The 20,414-nt window shown below is 38.7% G+C and overlaps 1 protein-coding gene across 1 annotated transcript in view; it reads right to left on the minus strand.

Annotated features, from left to right (window-relative positions):
- Nucleotides 1–370: 370 nt before the first annotated feature.
- Nucleotides 371–20,414, minus strand: part of necab1 (N-terminal EF-hand calcium binding protein 1) — a 37,454-nt gene continuing 17,410 nt past the window's right edge. The window contains exons 4-12 of the mRNA XM_010773007.1: nucleotides 17,955–17,980; nucleotides 17,575–17,672; nucleotides 7,242–7,359; nucleotides 5,430–5,506; nucleotides 4,361–4,408; nucleotides 2,997–3,109; nucleotides 2,548–2,625; nucleotides 1,879–1,970; nucleotides 371–959 (exon numbers count right to left, since the gene is read on the minus strand). Coding sequence (XP_010771309.1) covers nucleotides 928–959; nucleotides 1,879–1,970; nucleotides 2,548–2,625; nucleotides 2,997–3,109; nucleotides 4,361–4,408; nucleotides 5,430–5,506; nucleotides 7,242–7,359; nucleotides 17,575–17,672; nucleotides 17,955–17,980 — 682 coding nt within the window. The 3' untranslated portion in view covers nucleotides 371–927. The remainder of the gene's footprint in view (nucleotides 960–1,878; nucleotides 1,971–2,547; nucleotides 2,626–2,996; nucleotides 3,110–4,360; nucleotides 4,409–5,429; nucleotides 5,507–7,241; nucleotides 7,360–17,574; nucleotides 17,673–17,954; nucleotides 17,981–20,414) is intronic.

Consider the following 20,414-nt stretch of genomic DNA (forward strand, 5'->3'; position numbering starts at 1 on the left):
GAAGATATCAGGAGGCACAAAGGAGCAGACCAACAAGGACATGTTGTCAACCTGTTGATACATTGAAATACATTTTTCCAGACACTTTGACTTCAGGTTCCTTCCTGGGGAATTCTTTAACGGCTAACATTCATGAAAGGCTCTTCTATAATTCCTCCTCCTTTTTTACAGTTTTTTTTTATTTCTATCCTTGGCTATTGATTTAACATAATTATATATTTTACTGTTTGGATTAGTAATTAAATATCCCTGGCTTTAAATTTCGCTTTTGATTAACATAGAATCCAAACATTTGCAATGTTTTTTTTCTAGATATCGTGTTAGCAGAAAAATAGACAAACAAACGTGATACACAACAAAATATCTTCTTTATTTATGACCAAGGGATATTTATCTGGTTTGACACATTGATTACAGACACAACAGAAACATGTTTTAATGAGCTCCCTGGAGCTGCTACACATGATACAATTCTCTCTCTCTCTCTCTCTCTCTCACTCTCACTCTCACTCTCTCTACACACACACACACACACACACACACACACACACACACACACACACACACACACACACACACACAGCTTCAGCTCCAATGATCTACCCTGGGCTGCAGATTGTGTCACGTCAAACACAGTGATGATGTCAGATCAGCTGACGGGTCGTCGTCGTTTCTTTCAGGATGTCAAAGCATCGTCTAGGTATTTAAACAAACACACACGCATGGACTATTTCAGACTACCACCTACAACTATGAAGGAACATAAAGGTCATAAATACTATAACTTCACGAGTTACTGTGTGTGTGTGTGTGTGTGTGTGTGTGTGTGTGTGTGTGTGTGTGTGTGTGTGTGTGTGCTCCTGGTCTTCCTTATGTGTTGGCAGATTTTTCCCATCAGTTAGGACTATAAAGGTTCCTCATCCATCTTCAGTTGTTGTTGTTGAGGACCCACCACGAGGCTGGAGGAGTAGAAGCAGGATTTTAATGAGACACTGAACATGCTATCCTCTGCAAACTGTGTATTTTGTGTATTTGTGTGTCCGTGAGTGTATGTCATGACAAATATGTTCAGCTTTGCCCTCTGTGCTGCTCGTGGCTGGTTATAATGTGAAGCGGGTAATGATGCTTGTTAGACAGAATTAGGATCAATTTGATGTAATGATGCAGGAGAAATAACACCACATATCAACAACAACTGAGAATGGCCTTCTAATGGTCTGATATCATTTGAGAATCCAAGCACATCTCATGGCATTTCCCTATAGAGTTTCTCAGTTTAGATGGAGAATGACAAACGTTAGATTGTAGCTTAAAGTAATATAACTTGCTCTTGGTAACTTTAAGTTATATAAACACATTTATCTTTTTAATTAACTAATGAACATAATCACAAAGAAACCCTTAAGCGGGAACGCTTTACCAAGAAAAGTACTTCATTTTTATTTTCTGTTCTTTTTTTTTATTGTATACTTTGGTTAAACTGCTCCCAAGGTAAATAATAAACCATTAAGCTCAATATCTATCCAAATCATACATTGTTTATCTGCTTATTGAAGCATTTCATCGAAGCACATTTAACAGACGTAATACTCAAATCAATCTCGAAGCACAACCTTTTGGTTTATTTGAAAACCTTTTCATCCTGACTGGAAAAAAAGACTTCAAAATGACGCTCTAATGTCTTTGAGGATCATTTGTCTGCACTGCTTGTCTTGTGATTGATGATAGACGTCATGTACCAAAGGGCACCTGAGGCTGAAGAGTTTACCCTTTAAAGTGTAAGACCAGTCAGGTGAATATTATCTTGATCTTGTTGGATGTGATGTGTTTGAGTGAAGCCAGCGGAGAATCAGCAGGAGCTTTAATGAATGCTCTTACCAGGAACCAACATGGTGCTTAGGCTCTCAGGGGTTTCCAGGAAATCCACGTTGCCCCTCTGGAAGGTCTTACTGTAGTTGGTCTGCAGGTGACTGTGCAGAGGAAACAGACAGACTATCACTCTATCCATAGAGAAGATGCATACAGATGTCTTCAGTAGTTTGTAAATCTACGTACTCATGAAACAATTCTGCTATACAAAAAACTAAAATAAACGATTTATTCTCACGCACATTAAATTGATCTTAAAAAATTAAATTATTGAGGATTTTACTCAGATTTTTACCAACCTTTGAATGTATGAGTAAAACACTTGTAGGTTGTGTGCACTAATCTGCATTTTCTGGCATGTTGGGATGAATTGTAATATTCAACAAAGGGCATTCTAATATATATATATGTTTTCTTTCCTAACATTGAGACATTTAAGTTAATTTTGAATGTTTATTATGTAAATAACAAACTAGACATGGCCCATTAGACTACCTCAGATACAAATATAAAGTCAAGTTTCATGAATTCCTCTCTGCTCCTGCTGCTACTCTAATACTTGTTTTAGTAATTCATTTCATTAAAGCCTCAAATCTTCACTAAACTTCTCTCTGTTTTTCTTTTAGCAGACCACGCTGAACTATTCAGGATGCATATAGTGTGCAGGCGAATACTTACTTCTTCCACACGTTGTTGTGCTCCCAGAATTCATAGAGAATGAAGCGTGATTCATTTGCAAGACGCTGAACTGCGATGCTGCGAAATGCAAAACAGGGGAGAACACAAGTCACGCAATCACTAATTAGTGTGCCACATTATGTCCCCGAGAACTGCCTCTCTGTCTGAAATGTTTCCACGCTCTGACTGCGAGCAGGCAATTTGCATTCTGTGTGGCGTAATTCCTTTATTTATGATTGCAATAAATGTGTGTACAGATAATATCCTATTTAAAATGCTAGATACATTTACTGTTCTGTGAGGACTGTTTATACTTTTTCCTTTTGAAGGCATCTTTTATTCACATGTTGCTCTTTGTAAAGCATTTTTCAAAGACTGTTAAAAATACACACGTCATCATGTCCTAAATCCCTAGTGATACAAAGTGAACAGAGATAATATGAACTGACTGTAGACATCCAGTCTGGGCGCAGGCACAGTCCATGTACTGTCTGAGAGCCAAACGAAACTCCTCCAGCTCGTCCTCCAGCACCGACAGCTGCCTCTGGACTATCAGGATGTGCTGTGTAGACAGAAAGCACACACACACACACACACACACACACACACACACACACACACACACACACACACACACACACACACACACACAAACACACACACACAGTGTGTGATTTACTCTCAGCACCACATTTATTCCCAGTGACACACACCAATTACATATTGATTAATTCACACACTCAGATGTCTGCATGATGGGACATGACACTTAAATTGAATATTTATAAGCATGATATAATTTGTGTTGCTGTGATATGATAATTCTGGTAAAATATTGCAATACTAACTATTGATTTTACAAGTGAATGTGAAATGAATGATTCCGCATGAACTATTGTCTCTTTTATAACAGAATACAAAATCTCTCATCTGCACTCTGTTACTGTCAGACTGTGTTTATGTTTCTGAGACATACATCTGTTTTGGTTAAACAAGCTAAACCTGACTCAGACTGTGTTTGCGATCTAACTCAAATAAAGTTTATTATACGATTATGAAACCAAAAAATAAGAACAATAGGGCCCCTTTAATACTGTATGTGAAATGGCAACTTAACTTAACCTCCCACATTTACTTTTCTTTTTAACTATCTGTAACCTAAACCTCCTTTCATTTGTCACATAATGTAATTCTTTAATCATTTTCCAAAATACTACTGGTATTATTGGTGTTAGGATTCCTTTTTCTGGAAGTAATTTATAAAAAAAGAAACTCAATTTAACAAGCTATGTTCTTCCACCTCACACTGATATCCTCCTGAGTGTGTCTGCTGTGTCGTCAGGGATTCAGAGTCTATCAGCCGTGAAATGAGTGATACTCTATGAAGCTTGAGCACAAATAACAGTCTCCCTTTTCTTTGACATGAGGATGCAGTGGTTACACAGGGAATAAAACACATTTAAAAAACACACATACTGTAAACAAGCACAAGCCTTGAATATGTAGCCAGTATAGGTTTACACCAAGGTACGCACACATGTATGTTGAGTTATTCAAAGTGTTTTACCCATAAATATATGTTTTAGAAAATGCCCAGACATGCTTACTCAAACTCTCTGTCGCTCACACGTACGTCTAATAATGAGTTTTTAAGAGAAATATTAGAGTGCAGAGGGAGTCAGGTTTCAGGCCTCCTGTTGCTATGACAACTGCTGAGTGGTTATTATCAGTACAAATCTCCCATGTGAGAACAGAGACAGGGTCACAGCAGCAGCAACAGAAGAAAAGTCAATTCAAGTCAATGAAAACTAACCGATTTGCTCTCCAACACCTCCTCTTCAGCGGGCTCCAGGCGGATTTCCTGCAGAACAGATAAACATTTATACAATGACCCGATAGTGAGACATTGCGCACGCTATCTAATTGTATTTAACCCTTAATAACCGGCCCCTTGGGAGCAGAATAAATGCATACCATTTTTAAATTAGAATGTTACGTTCGCAAATGATCAGACTGTTTTGAAAGGTACAAATGAAAGGAACCGAGGTGACCATGTCATCATTTTTCTTTTTGTAGTTTCCAAATGTCAGTGCCTGCCCAAGATCCACTACCTTCTACAGGGACAGTGAGAACCAGCTGGGCACAAGAGGTAGAGGTTTGTTGCTCAGAGATTACCTCTAGTATGTGCCTGCACAAATCATCATGTTGTTTTGCTATTCAATTTTAAAAATGTGCTCATTTGCATTTATTGTGGTGGCAGAAATCAGCTCAAATCTATCACCTGCTGGTCAGCAAACAACATGGAAAGAAAGTAATTACCACAAGAGAGCAATCAAATCACTTGTGAAGATAAACAAATATCAGGGAGTTGAGAAGACTGTCAACTGTTCAGATAAAGAGTCATGTTATTGCCTGTGTTTTATATAATATTGTTAAAGTCTTAAAGAAGAATTATCAGCCAGTAATTCACAAGAAAAAAGAGAATAGAAATAAAAAGACAAAATGGCCTCTCTGTGTAGTAAAAGTATATATTTTATTTTTTATTCCCAGATGTATTATGTGTCCAAAAAAGTTATCAAATAATTGACAACAGAAAATCAAACGAATCCAATGAGATTTTATATTTCCATGGGATGTTCAAAACACGCAGATTGTAGCTCTAAGAGTGTGAAAGCAGTCCATATCTCCCGCATACGCTACATATGTGTGTATGTGTTTGTACGTGGGAGGTGTGGTTGAGTTAATTTGTTAATATTGTAAGTTCACTTAATCAGTGTTTATTCTGAGAAAGAAATGTAAAGACCAGATGGCCGTGATAGTGAGAGGAAGAACTGAGATGGAAAGAAGAGGAAGGAGGCAGGAGGAGAAAATAGAAGGATAACCTTTTTCTCTAGACGGTCGATGAGCCTCTGCAGCCTGTTGACCTGGACCATCCACTGGCTGTCTTCTTCATAAACACCTATAGATACAGACAGGAAGCCACTCAGACGGAACAACAATGGTCGAGGGAATGATGCTGCTTACATCAACCGGATTTCAAACTCCTCTTCCTCCATTGATTGTTTCAACCGAACACCTCGAAAATAGTGGCGGCATCCCAGAGGGCATTTCAAGGTTTCCTTTCAAATAACGCAACCCTGAAAGCATGCCATTCAATAAAAAAGCCCTGAGGCATAAAATCAAAGTTTAAAGGGGTGCACACATCTCCTAGCAACCACCACTGGTGTTATAGTGGAAGCTAATGGAAAAAAAACTGTGTGCAAACAATTGCCAATACAAACAATAATGGAGCTGGGAAAATAGAAACACTGGAAAGAATAGCTGTGGTTAAAAGGTCAAGAAGTGAATCTGATGATAGAGACTTCTCATTGATTGTGACAAACAGATTTAAAGAAACATGTATTACATTACATGTCACTTGTTAGACACTTTGACCCAAAGCTACTTAAATACACTCAATAGTGTGGGCAATCCCCACATGCTACAACACTAAAGGTTTGGTCTATTAAAGTCATGACTTGTTTTCTTAGGTCAAAGCTTTGGGACTTTTACATTAAAGTGTGTAGTTGAATAAGAGTTATGTTGGAGTTAATGTCGTTTTGATTCAACACATTTATTTTTTCCTCCGCTAAGAGATGAAACAACAGTGCCAATTCCCTCTAGTTTTCAGACACATTCTCCAGTAGAAGAGGCTGTATTACAAAACTGATAGGGCTGAGCGAGTGCGGTGTGAAAATGGTTGAACAACTTTTCTTACTTTCAGATTTGTATATCCGAAGTAAGCCTTATGGTTTTTGAGTGATGAATTCAGACTAAAGCCACCTGCTGTATTAAGAGTTATTTCTTCATATGCGGGAGCTGAAATGAAATGGCTGTTCGCTGAAGTCCTTGCTATGAGTGTTTTTTTGTTGCTGCTTGTGCTTTGATGTCGGTGTGGTGTGTTTGGACCTTTAACAAATAATTCTGCCTGGACTCATAACTTTAACATTATCAGTAAAACTGAGAGCTGGAATTCTTCGATATGACTTGTGATTCATTATTGGATAACTCACCATCAGTGTACTTCTACTTCACCAAATAATTAATAATACATCATCCACCATAATTGAAGTCAAGTTTTTTTTATAACCCTGACCCTTACGTACCAATCATTCCCTTTTAAATTGAAATGAAATATGTGCTTGCATCACCAGACAAACACACTCACCAATAAATAAACTGCAAAGGTGTATCACAAGACAGGGAGTGATCTTGCTGTAAACTGCATCTCTCGGTATGCATCATGAATTAAATATCTTACTTACAATGAACTATCACACCCGCAGCACACGGTGATTTGAGAGTGAGGTCTTCCATCACCTTTAACCTCTATCTGCAGCAAAGGGGAAGTACCAGAGCATTTTAAGGCTTTATAGCTACACCCAGCAGCACATGAGAACACAACTCTCCACTTCAATCTCCCTCTCTGTCTCACACTCCAGTTTCTCTCTCACACCTTCACGACCTCCCTCCCCCCTCCTGTGCTCGGCTCTCTGTCCTGTGGAGACACACTGACTCTGACCGAGCAGCTCTTTTAACCTCCGGCAGCTACAAGACCACACCACTCAGGAGTGTAGAGCTTCAATATTAAACAGGATGTACTGATTATTTATTCATACAAACTCAGCTTTAGACAGCAGAAAATATGAACCCACCTGAATTGACGAGACTGAGGAGAGGGTTGTTGGGAGACAGGCTGCTGTTCCTCTGGAGCCTCCGATTGGAGCGGCGACCCGACCACTGGATGGACAAAACCTCTGGCTTCAGAGGGCCCTGCCTGGAGTCAACAGAGAGATATTTATCAGGCATCAAACATTTTTAGACACCATTTTTTACATTGTTGCACTTGCATTATAGTTAAAATCTTTACACAAGTAAAGATACTTGTGTTTAAAAATACTCTGGTAAAAGTAGAAGTACTGACTAAACTTCTTTACTCAATTAGAAGTAAAGAAGTATGGGCTTCGAAATGTATTTAAGTAAAAAGTACCCATAACTATCAACTGTTTTAAAGAGTAACTGACTTCGTTTTATATTAATAGAACAATAATGTCATTGTTAGCTAATGAATGTTTCCATGCATGTTTTCCAACATGAGGCCCCACGCAAAGTTATATGATGAGGCCCTCTGTTTCGCGAGCGTCGTCGTCGTCGTCGACGGGGTGCTAGTGGAGCCTCGCAGCGGCGAAACCGTGCCGCGCCACACCAATTGCGCCGCATTTTCGGCTCAGTTGAGGCACCCTCCGCAAGGTGAGGCCCCCTCCGCAAGGTGAGGCCCCATGCAGTCTGCATGATCTGCCTGTAGGGAGGGACGGCCCTGGGCAACATGACAACGTTCTCTTCTTTAGAGAAGACCAGAAAATGATGGTTACACGGATCGTGTTAAAATCAATAGGCACGCAATGACTCTAAATAATAATGATCACGCCACCAAACACAGATTAAAACTAAAGCAACAAGCCTGTTTTGAAAATGTAAGAAGTAGAAAGTACAGGTATTTGTGTTAAAAATGTAAGAAGTAAAAGTTAAAAGTCGTCAGAAAAATAAGTAGTGGAGTAAAGTACTGATACCAGAAAAATGTACTTAAGTACAGTAACGAATAATTTGTAGGCCTACTCCACTACTTCCCACCTCTGAACCACATCACCAATGTGTCCAAACAAAACACTTGACACTTGATTTGGTCTCCGCTGACTCTCTGTTACCGACACAGAGAAGAACCTGAGCAGGAAGTAAACATTGTATGAACTCAAAAGTGAAAATGTAACGGCTCACTTGAAATTTGTCTTTCCTTTTTGTACAGCAATTTAAGATGGCACCAGGTGTCCGAAGCACACAGTTTCATGAATGGATGTTGAAAGTGGTGGAGGTCTGACAGTGACGCTAATGTTAGGAAGAAGGTATGTGCGGCCGCAGGGAGACATCACCTAAGATTTAGTTTTGTGATGTCAAGTGATTCAGTCCTGTATTTTTGAGAAGTCCTAAGGGTGTTGAGAGGATGTAGGTGCGCAGTTGAATGCACATGCACGTTTATATTTCTGTGTGTGTGAGTTTTGCGCAAATAGTCAAGCACAAACATTAAACATTAAAACAGCTATTCAACACAGAAAAACAACCACCAGCCTTTATCACCAAATCCTTATGAGGCCTATTGCTTTGCCCTGTCACCCCAGGTCCGGAGCTTTGTCCTGATGGACTGCAGTAGGTTAGCTTCAGCAGACCTGAGGCGACGGGTGGGGGTGTGTCGTTGGATGAGGTCACAGAGGTAGGGTAGGTATGTAGGCTGTATATTCGTTATATTTAATAAAACCTTAAAGAACATGGCTTTTTTAACACCGTCAAATAACATTGTTCTCTATACTCACCCGGGTGCAAATAGCATCTGCCTACGAATTATTAATCAGTCAAATAATTTTCTCATAGACTTCTATACAATTTTTCAACCATGGCTTTTATCCACACATTTGTATTTAGCACCTTTAGTTTAAGCTAAACAGTACATATCATAAAGAGTAAGTAAACTATTAATCTGTCTAAAACCCAGTCAGCTAATTCAGAATAGTTTTCCCAAGAGGAATGCAGGTTGATTCAGGTGACACCATTTAGTATATTGGTCGTATTAATAATGTTTAAATGCTCATTTCCGAATATGGTAGTCAGGCAGCATAATTATTGCTCCAGTGAAATGAATGCTGTATGGAGGAGGGGGATCGGTGGCTGTGTTGATGTTTTAGTGAGTCATACTATATTCTTGGCTTTGCAGCGGCTTTAATAACTATAATCCCTCTGAGATCAGTGAGCAAAGATCAGCAACCTATGCATCATCAAGTAACTCCAGAAGCCTTTATGCATACTGAGACTGAGTGTCAAAGCCAGAAAGTGATTACTGAAATAATATGAATAATGATGCAAATTAATGATGGATAATAATAATAATCTAGAGGGTAAATAACAACGTATTACATAGAAGAAAGCAATATCACTTCTGAAGTGAACGGCACAACTTATGAATACAAAGCTGCATGTTCAGTTCTGAGTCATACCATGCACCCATTAGTACAAATCAGCTTCTCTTTGTCCTCTTCACACATACAAGAAATGACCACAGAAACCAATTTAGAGCCACCAGAGAAACAGCCCCATCCTCTAGATGTCTGGAGGAACAGAGTGGTTGCATTCAGATGCACGGGGGAATAATTCAAGTGTGTTTGAAAAGGATGCTGGTGGAGAGGCTGCTGCTGTGGGAGCGAGGGACAGTCACACTTGCCAGATGACGTGAGTGGAAAATATAGAGAAAGAAACATTTAGAGGATTTGAGAAAAGAAAAGGAAGTCGCTGTCGGAAGATGTTATCTAAGCCCATCATTTAGTGTAAAAATTGTCATGGTGAGAAAAGGGACACTGAATTATGCCAAAAACATGTCAAAACTGTAAGAAATAGGCAGAAAATCACCACTCGGCTGTGGAAGCTGCTGCTCAAAACAGAGACCGGGGATGTGAAGCAAAAAAAAAAGAGATTGCGTCATCACCCCATTCTTTAAATAGCATATATACCATGAACACTGACTTTACCTGCAGGGAATACACACACACGCGCGCACACACAGACACGCGCACACAGACACGCACAACCTCAGAATTCATAAAACAAGCTCTGTCGGAACAAATATTTATGTTATTTGCACAAAATGTTCCCACCACTTTCATGATTTTTGAAGCATAAATAAAAATGGCCAGAAGTAAAGAGCTAACATTGGGTGTTAGAACTTCACATTACTTCAACCACTAAGCTACAGATGGATACTTATTCGGGACAATGTTTAGGTGTCTTATTCGGCCATTTACTATAGAATCTGCCTTTTTATAACACGTAAAAGCCTCAACTTTCCCGAGGGTTTTTAGCTGACATATTTTATGTCTTAGAACAAAAAAACTGGAAGTGCTAACTCTTTCCCTATAGTTCAACAAATCCTTTTACACATCCAGCAGACAGAGAAACATTAGCATTGATTTGGAGTTTGTGTACATCTGGCTCCTGTAAATCAGATACTATCTCATCTTCCATGTCATTCTGGCTTAGTACCAAGTGAGTTGATATCTTTGTTTGTTGGCTGCCTGCTTTGACAGGAAATGAGAAAGAGATCCCCAAGATGGAACCAAAACAGTAAAGTTGTTGATAGTAAAACCAAAATGAGTCGAAAAATTATGAGAAAGCTCTGCGAAGTTTAGAGGGAAGACAGTGTTGTTAATATCCGCATGGTGGGTTCATTTTAGAATCTCACTTTAATTTACAAGATGAGTTAAAGGTCAACTATTATTATTTTATACATAAACATGAGTCCCCTTTGTGTAAAGAGATGCTGAACATTTCAGGAAAAAAGATTCTCTCTCTTTTTGTCCTGATCCATTTATATAAAAACCTGTCTGAAAATGAGCTGATCAGATTTTGGCCACTTTGTGATGTCATAACGATTTTTTGTCTTGTGTAACCATTAGCCAACCAACCAAGGTAACACCCCNTGAACTTGCACCCGAGATGAGATGCCAAGTATCTGCTTGTACTAGCATCACAGAGCAGCAAACTGAGTTTACATGGATGATTCCTTCTGCACTTTGTTTCTTGAGACAACAGGGCATGTTTGCTTTTTCTTTGAGGGAAATAGTTTTTTTGAAGCTGTTGTTGGCCTGTGGAAAAATGTAATCATAAGAAATGACTCTGCAGATAGAGCCATAAGAAATGAATGCAACTGATTATTTAATGTTTGATGTGTATAATAGGCAATTTAATAGGCAATCATTCAAGCGTTGTTAGTTCCAGGTTTAATATGTGCAATAAGTTCATTTCAATAAGTTTTGCAATAAACATTGAACCAGTCCGGCCCTCGACTAGTACCCATTTTTTTATTTTGGCCCACTGTGTATTTGAGTTTGAGACCCCTGCTCTAAAGAGTTATTCAGGCGATATACACTAGTGCTGCACTTTCATAAAGATTGGGGATTTACAAATAACATGTTGGAAAAAGATTGGTCCAAATTAGGTACAATATAGGCTGAAATGTGCTCATCCTTTAGGTGCCCGGAAGTAATCAAAGACATTTCAAGATAACCCTGACTCATATGATATCATCATGATAAGTAAATCCACCTCTATTTGAAAGTGGAGTTCCCCTGTAAGAAATACTGTTGGGAAAATACTGAATGTACTCTTCTAATATCAAAGTAGCACATAACAAAGGCCCTACGTAGCTGTGTACGTAACAGGATGTGTGATTACCTAGAAGAGCGTCAGGACACACTGTTTTAGGCATATGATAGCTATGTGACCACGATTAACATGATGATTCAGCCTCTATGGAGCTATGTGACAACGATTAACATGATGATTCAGCCTCTATGGAGATAGGCATATGACTGTCATGTTTATTGCTTACGCAGGCCTTAGCTAATATGAACTAATGTCAGAATACTGCTATGAACTGGTATTCTGCATATTGTGACTGTAACGCCTTCTCTTGTATATATAGACATGTCAAGGACACTGTTCTGGGAACTATTTGCACGCAACCTCTGTTTGTGATGACTACTTCCATTCTTGCAAGGATGTATCCTGATATTGAAGACCAAGCCGGTGACGTGTGCTATTTTTCTAACAAATACCATAAAATAGGAACTAGAAAATATAATCATATGAGCAAATATTCCATAGTATTTTGAGCAGGAAAACAATTATTCTCAGACCCAGATGCAAATTTGAATGCACTAATTGAAGGGTAGATATAATTACCCTAATTATATTACATTATTGTGTAGAGTTATGTTTGTGATTGGTGCAAACAGCTATCTGTGTTGGTGGACAACCTGTTGACACATTCTATGGTGAAAATGTTTTTCACTTCAATCAAAGCCACATAATTTCCCCTGTACCGATAATTTCAGTCCAAGGCACAATGTGTCATTTTGGAAATCATGGTTCATTTGTCATCTGTTGTGTTTGTTCAGAAATCTGATGGGAAAAAAATCAAAAAGAATGACATTTTGGAGAGGCGTCATTAGTAATGCCCGGACTGGAGCAGGAGGTGTGAGTGATGTTTTGGATCAAATCAAAGGAGAGGGAACAATGCTCCGTACGACACAGTCTGCTGTTTGCACGGAGCACCTGCTCCAACATTTTGAGCACAGCGACCATTTGTACACTCGACTAACAATGACTGAGATAATGCTAATGGGAGTTAGATTATAAATATATTAATGATTGAATATGATTATGTGTGTGAGAGAAAGAAAGATGGGAAAATAAATATAATTCAGTGCTTTTGGTAATTACTTTGTCTTTAAAAGTACAATGAATAGGACAGACACACACACACTCAAACACATACACACACATTCATTACAGCTTCTTGATTCTTTCCGTGAGAGAGTGGCTCTCCAGAATACTGAGCAGATCATTATATACATTAGGTTTTCTCCCATCTGTCTTTTCCAACAGCACACCAGACCAAAGATTCAACAGTGTGTGCAGAGAATTATTAACTGCAACTCGATAAAAAATACACAAAATCGTTAGTTTCTGCAGAGCTGCATAGAAGAAAACGCGGTATTGTTTGGTCCCCTGACATTATGACTATCACGCACGCAAACACGCACACACACATGCACGCACACACACACACACACGCACGCACGCACACACACACACTCACGCACACACACAAACGCACATTCACTCAGTGACATTCACGACAAAATGGAAAAGGTCAGTCTCCTGTCTGCCATGGAGCACAGGTTACATCCTGTGATCTTTTTGTGTGGGTGTGTGTGTGTGTGTGTGTGTGTGTGTGTGTGTGTGTGTGTGTGTGTGTGTGTGTGTGTGTGTGTGTGTGTGTGTGTGTGTGTGTCTCCCTCACACAGTCTTTTTAAACAGCTTAAGGTCTGCCTGATGTTTTTGCCTTTGCCCTGATCTCTGATCTTTCATCTCTAGTTGTACAAAAGGTAACATTATTTAATTGTTGGAGGCAGTGTAATGCTGCTCAAATAACACTTTAATCAGGACTATAATCCAATAAATTCACCCAGTCTCACAAACCTCACATTTTGTGCTAAATGGCCTTTGAGTCGTGTTTTTGACCACCTGATGAATGTCTGTTAAATATTCAGCTCTGTTTTTGGTCTTCTAACTTCACTCCAACATCTAAACATATATATTGTATGACAATTCTTAGATAGAAATATATTGTGTAATTTTTTTTAAACATAAAAATGCCACTTTATATCATCATGAATAATGCAATACATCTGTTTACTTTACTTGTGTTCCTCTTTTAACCCTTAATAATGTTTACTATCTTGTATATACTGTATATTTATTATATGTTTTTATTCTTGCTATATCTGTTTGTGATGATGAATAACCCGTTAGCATTGCCCCTACTTAAAAATGGGCATATCAAGCTAATGCTAGCATGGTCAGTTGGTAAATTAAGCTACAGTTGGCAGAAACCACCTTCAACTATTTAGAAACAACAAACTCATCAATACAGATGTTTGTTTGGTGCAAGCACAGTGTTTGCTGTAATTATGTTATTGTAGGCCTATCTATTTTTGCTTTAAACTAAAATAAACTGGGACTTGTAAGAACAGTAGCTGATAAAGACCTGAGATCTCCTATGGTTTGGAGTGGAACAATGAGGGAGGTTGTGTATAGAAAGCATGTAAATAGCTTTGGCAGGAATATCTGTGCAAAATTAAACCCCAAGTGTCTCAGCACAGATACATTTACGTGCCTGGCTTTGATTTAGAGGCGCAAACTTGTTCCAGCTCCCCCGCACATGTGCACGGATGTTTGATGACACAAAAGCACACTCACAATCCTTCACCACATCAGCACATACATAAATAAGCTCACATCAATTCTCTCTCCAATGCAAAAAGAGGAGGAAGAACTCACAGATGCACACACACATCCACAGCCTGACATCCACTCATTCACACACAGTTCAACAGAGATGCTGGAGCCTTTTTAATGCAGCATCTGTTCTCCTCCTCGCTAGCCAATAATTGCTAATGGAGAAATGAAGTTCATACATTCCTTCTGTCACTTATTGTTTTATGACAGAACGGGGGGACATACGCGGAGTGTGTGTAGACTATGTTGTAATTTGATTTCAGACTTATTGCCTTGGTCAATATTTCCTCACTTCTGTCCAATTTGTGCAGAGTAATTTGATTCATGTGAGCTTGCAGAGTGCGTGGATGGTAAAAACCGAATTTGTGGGACTGGCTGTTTCCTTTGCACTTCATCACGGCTGAACTAAGACTTTTAAAAGTCCACAGTAAGGTGCAAAGTATTTTTTTCAAACGACATAACCTAACAATACATTTTCATCTGGCGTCTGCCGTTTCTCCGCTTCCTCTCCGTGCTGACTCACTTCCAACTCTCTTCTATTTTCTCTGAGAACAGAACATGATTTGAGGTGCAATTTCATTTTGGCAATAGTTGAGGTCTTTATGAAAGATTGCAAAAAGGATTACAAAACTATCAATGTTTCATTTCCTTTGCAAAAATGAATGCACATGTGTTTCACTACAGTGATGCTGAAGGTCCAACACAAACCTTTCAAGAGAGATCTGCTCTCTCTCTCTTTTAGTTATTTAAAGGAATCTCATTTATAGTAATGGTAACTTCATGTATACGTAAGTGTGTCTCTTGAAATCCTGTTTTATTTGATACAATTTGTTTTGATCTGCGCTCAATGCTGTCTTTCCTAGTTCAATTAGGTGTCATTATCTGCTGTTGCCATTTATCTTTTGACCCACAGTTTGTAGATGTTGAAGTTGGATGTCATATTGTGTTACCTCTCTTTTTGCTAATGAAGAAACACCATCAGCAAATGAACGGGTTGACTCCGACTCTGTGTCTGAAGTAGCCACAGTGAGACGTGTCTGCGTAAGTGCAGATATGAGTGGCCATTTGAGATTCACAACATGTGTCATATGTGTCAGATGAGATACTGCGGAGAAACCGAGGGTGCTGGAAAGAAAAAGAGCCTCTCCCTGCAGAAATAATAAGCCACCTCTCTTTATCATCCTCATCATTTCTCCTCATCATATTTCCTTTCAGTCCTCTTTTATGTCTGACCCTCACCTTCATCTCTGTCTGCTTGCCTTAGTCATCCCTTCCCTCTCCTTTTGGATAATCTAAAAGGTACTCATCTACATCTCTGCAGTAAGATCAGAACGACCTCAAGCTTTTTCCAAATCACGATCAAAAGCAGACTTCCTATGGTAACCTCATCTACGTTGGCTTCGAGCACAAACATAATCATAACATGTTTTGTTCTCGGGGGTTACTGAGTAGCATGAATGAGCCCTGGCTTGTCCTTTTTTGCTCTGTAATGGAAATCTGACTAATGGGAGATCAGAGGAAACAGAGGAGCATGCTGGGAGACATTTGCAGCATGGAGTTTAAGCCTCACTGAGAAAATCAAACATTATCATTATGTGCACTGCATGAGATGTCAGTGTGATGTTTACTTCTTAGCAGTGTGGTTGTGTGTCACAGGGATTTAAATTAGTATGAATGTACAGATATGAGAACGTATTATTAGATCTAAACGGATGCAATTAGCATTTTCTTTTGATTTACACAAACTTAACACACTTTTTTTCCAAATCATATCAAATCAAAACAGATCGAAACATTTAAGATTAACATATATCAAAGTTCACTAATTTACTTGCGTTGTGCACAATGAAGCTTTACTGATGGTGCACTGCTGTTAATTTTAGCCACGGTAGCTAAGGGATGTCAATGCAGATCAGTAAATCCACCACTTTGGTGAGAACTCAAATATCCCAACAAATATTTGATGATATGCCATGAAACATTAAACACACATTCATAGTCATCTGAAACCTAAGGATGACTTTGAAGCCCTTAGTTTTGTTAGAGCCATCACCAATCTTGGCTTTTAGTGAAAAATCTTGACAACTTTTGGACGTTTAAAACTTAAATTCAAACCTCCCATTATATACACAAACACAAGTTACAAATAAATAATTGCCCATTGCAATTCTGACTTATATTTGTCTAGGTTTAAAACCTATTGTGGTGTCTCGTCAATTGTGTTAGTGGTGTTTGTTTTATGTCTGTCATTTCATGTTTAGTCAGGTATGTAATTCCAAGTCTAGTCAGGTTTCTATAGAGTCAGGTTTTCTTGTTACTTCACGTCTTGTCTGTCTATTTTATGTCTGTCATCTCTAGTCAAGTCCCCATGTCTCATGTAATGTCTCGTTTTCCCATTTCCTGTTTTATTTTGTACTTACCTCTTGTGTTTCTTTTCAGGTCCTGTTACTTCCTCACTTTGGGTGTTTTTCCGCCATCGTCAGCGTCTGCCCCGCCCCTGATTGTTTCCACCTGTTCCCAATTCCCTCATGTTTAAATAGTCCTTGTCTCCCTTTGTCTTGTGCCAGTTCGTCTTGTTTCAGTGTGCTTCTATGTCCAGAGACCCAGCGTGAAAACCAGAGAGGAGAGTTTTGTTTGTTTGAAATCAAGAAGTTTTTTTTTTTCCTCGCTCGAGTGATTTTTTGTTAAAACTTTTTTTTTTTTTTTCCTCATTAAAATATGAGTCGTCGCATTTGAGTCCATTATTTTGTACCCCGTTCTAACACCTATACTCTTCTATTAACACTATAGATTTGCCTCTGCTCCATTGACATTTACATAGCTCTTTTTTTAAAACCTTTTTAAAGGTAGACTTTAAATAGAAAGTATGCATTATTATGAGATAAATGCAGGTACCTTATATAACTTTGTATATTTTGTGAGCAGCTTAACTTTCAGTATACATACACGGGGATACGTGCCAATTAAAACAATCGACATTGTATGTCTGGAAGATACTTGATTATAAATTAATATAACTATTATTACTACAGTGACATAAAGAAATTAGAAAAGCAAGTTTATCTTTCATTTGTATCATCATACCTTCTTTGTCTTGTCCATGGCCTTCAGTATGCACATATTCAGGTCTTCTAAGGCACCGAGAACATTCTCATATTCACCGAGGTGCTGGGAGAAATACTCTTCACGCAAGAAAGACACAAAAAAAGAAACATGTTGTGAGTTAAATGGCTAGGACAGGGCTGTAGGTGTTTTGCTGAAGCAGCAGTGACACCTCAGTCATGCAGCCTGTGGGGGTTTGGTCATGTGACATCTTACATGCTTCTTATTTTACGCTGGGAAAAATGTCAAATAGCATTTGTGTCTTTGCTGCTTCTCACTGTGAGGCAACGCAAGAAAAAACTATAACCGTGCAGATTATAACTGATATTTAAAGTTATTATATAGGTGATAAATCAACTTACCACAGAGCTCATCGGTGTCCACATTGCTGCAGAGAGAAATAATGAGAGATATTTTAATAAAGAGAATTCCTCACATGTCAACGTTTCCAAGGTTAACAGAGGTGACATTAATACATTTTCGTCCCTTTAAAAACTGTTTTTTCTCAACAGTCTATGATTTGGTGAATGATTGAATGATGACAAGCGGGACCAAGTCAAACATGAATCATGAATAATTAAATCAATACGTTGCTTTTTGTTGGCTGGTGGTCCAGACAGTGAATATCTCACAGGAAAGCCTTCAGAAATGTTTGTGATGAACGTTCATGCATGAAAGTGTATAAGTAATACACAGAAATAAAGACAATAGCTAAAACAATTGAAATAGTGTCCACAGCTTGATTCAAGAGACACGTTATTCCTTGTTACAGTGAAGGAGGCTGGGGATTTACTCGATCAATCAGACCAAACAGACCGGTGCTAGTGGAGTACTTCAGTAAAGTCGACGGGGGGGGGCTAGTGGAGTACTTGACCACAAAGCGTGAACGTTGTGATCAGCTGTTTTAGCGCAGTTCTCCAGTGAAGGGGGGGGGCAGTCTCCCTCCGCAGCCGGTTGACGTAGTTTTGGCACAATTCCGTTGTACAGACCGACGTTAACAGCAGCCCTGTCTGTGCACACGGAGACCGACTCTGTCGTCCGGTGATCTAACCGCCTTCTGGAAAAGCTTCACAAGTAGGCCTACGCAAATGCGCTTTGTGACACAAATGACAGTCCGCATTTCAGATTGCTGCCGCGCATGCGTACCTGCGTACCAGTTATGCACAACCCTGGTTATAGAGTTCTGCTAGTCCTCTTGTGAAAGTGCAATTAAACACGTTTCCCGCACAAATTAAACTGAATTTAAACTACATGAAATGTCTTTGCTTTTGTATTTATTTGAAGAATAAAGCAACCTGAGAAGAGTTAACAGTGACGGTGCTATATATAGAGTTCATTATCTCAACAGCATAATTAGGTGCACTGCACAAGCAAACCGTATATTATGAGCGCCTTCAGCTGAACTTAAATTGCTACCAGAAAGACCTCACAGCTTATTGACTCATCCGTTGATCAATACAGGATTCAAGTCCCACTTCCTAGCACCTTTACTATCTGTCAGATGAACACAGAGGAAGCCACATGTTTGCTTTGATCCAATTTAAGTTCAGCTCTAGATGCAAATATCATACTGTCTGCTTGTGCATCTAATTATGCTGTTGACATAATGAAACAGTTATATAGTGCCATCATTGTTAACAACTCTTGTTTGTTTGACACATAAATGACAGATACTCTCATAATTCACAAATTCTTTTATGGATAATGAACCGTTGCAATGTACCAATGTAATATCTTATTCTCTTTGACTGCAGACACTTTCAATCAGTGGTGATATTCATTCAATTACATGTAAATACCATAGACTTTTTCTGCCAGGATAATTTTCCTGTGTTTGTTGTAATAATACAAGTTTTGCCCACTAAAGTGCATCAACTGGGAAGTTGGTAAGTGAGTTTTAGTTTCTTGATTCACCTATTAACTTGTTGGTTTGCAACATTATTGCTTCAACATCACCTGAGCAGCATCTCATACAGCAAAATATACCAAGACAATTTCTTCATCCGTCACTGTAGAGAAGATTGGGTTCAATTATGAAATTTAAGCTTGACTGACGTGAACCTAGTGACTCGAGAAAAACAGGAAAATGTAACTTTAGTTGATTCTGTTCCTAGTTAAGTATACTTACTGTACTTTAATTAGTACCATTGGAAAAAAACTATTTTGTGTAGCAATACATTGGAAGCAGTTTCTTTGAGGGGAACAATTCTGCTTTATTTGGTGCATGTAAATGGTCTGCAAAGGCTAAAATCCCCAAATTCCCTCCAGTGGGAGTTTCCTGCCTGTTGGCGTCAGCTGATAGAGATGTTATGATTCTATCTTGTTATGCACAATATTGATTATTCTCTCTGAACTAGCTAAATACATGGGTCTGGGGTAGAGTTCTTCAGAATTGATTGTGGCATCTTTACCGTGTGGTCAACTCGTGGCCCGTGACATGTCTTGTGAATTCTCCTGCCGAAGCTCCAAATAAACCGCCAGTGTTTGCCATCAAAGCTCCAGCTCTCCTCGTGTCTCTCTAAGTCCTGTTTCCAATTGCTTCAGAAGTTTCCCCCACAAGTCTAAGCTGACTTAAAGTTATTATGTTAACACAGAGTGATAACTTTAAGCTGGCTGTGAACTTTTAGTCCTCTTTTATTAACCTTCTAGCTGGCTATGTGTACACACTATTAACATGGACTTATATACAGGATATGAGAAATGAATACAAAATATCAGTTATATTTTTTGTTTTTATTGAATGCAAGTGTTTTATATTTTACTTTCAATTCCACCTGTAAAGTTTATTAAATAAACAATAACAATCTCAAGACTGGTAATTG

Source organism: Notothenia coriiceps, unplaced genomic scaffold (genome assembly GCF_000735185.1).
Source record: "Notothenia coriiceps isolate Sejong01 unplaced genomic scaffold, NC01 NC01_scaffold00011851, whole genome shotgun sequence".
Taxonomy (NCBI): domain Eukaryota; kingdom Metazoa; phylum Chordata; class Actinopteri; order Perciformes; family Nototheniidae; genus Notothenia; species Notothenia coriiceps.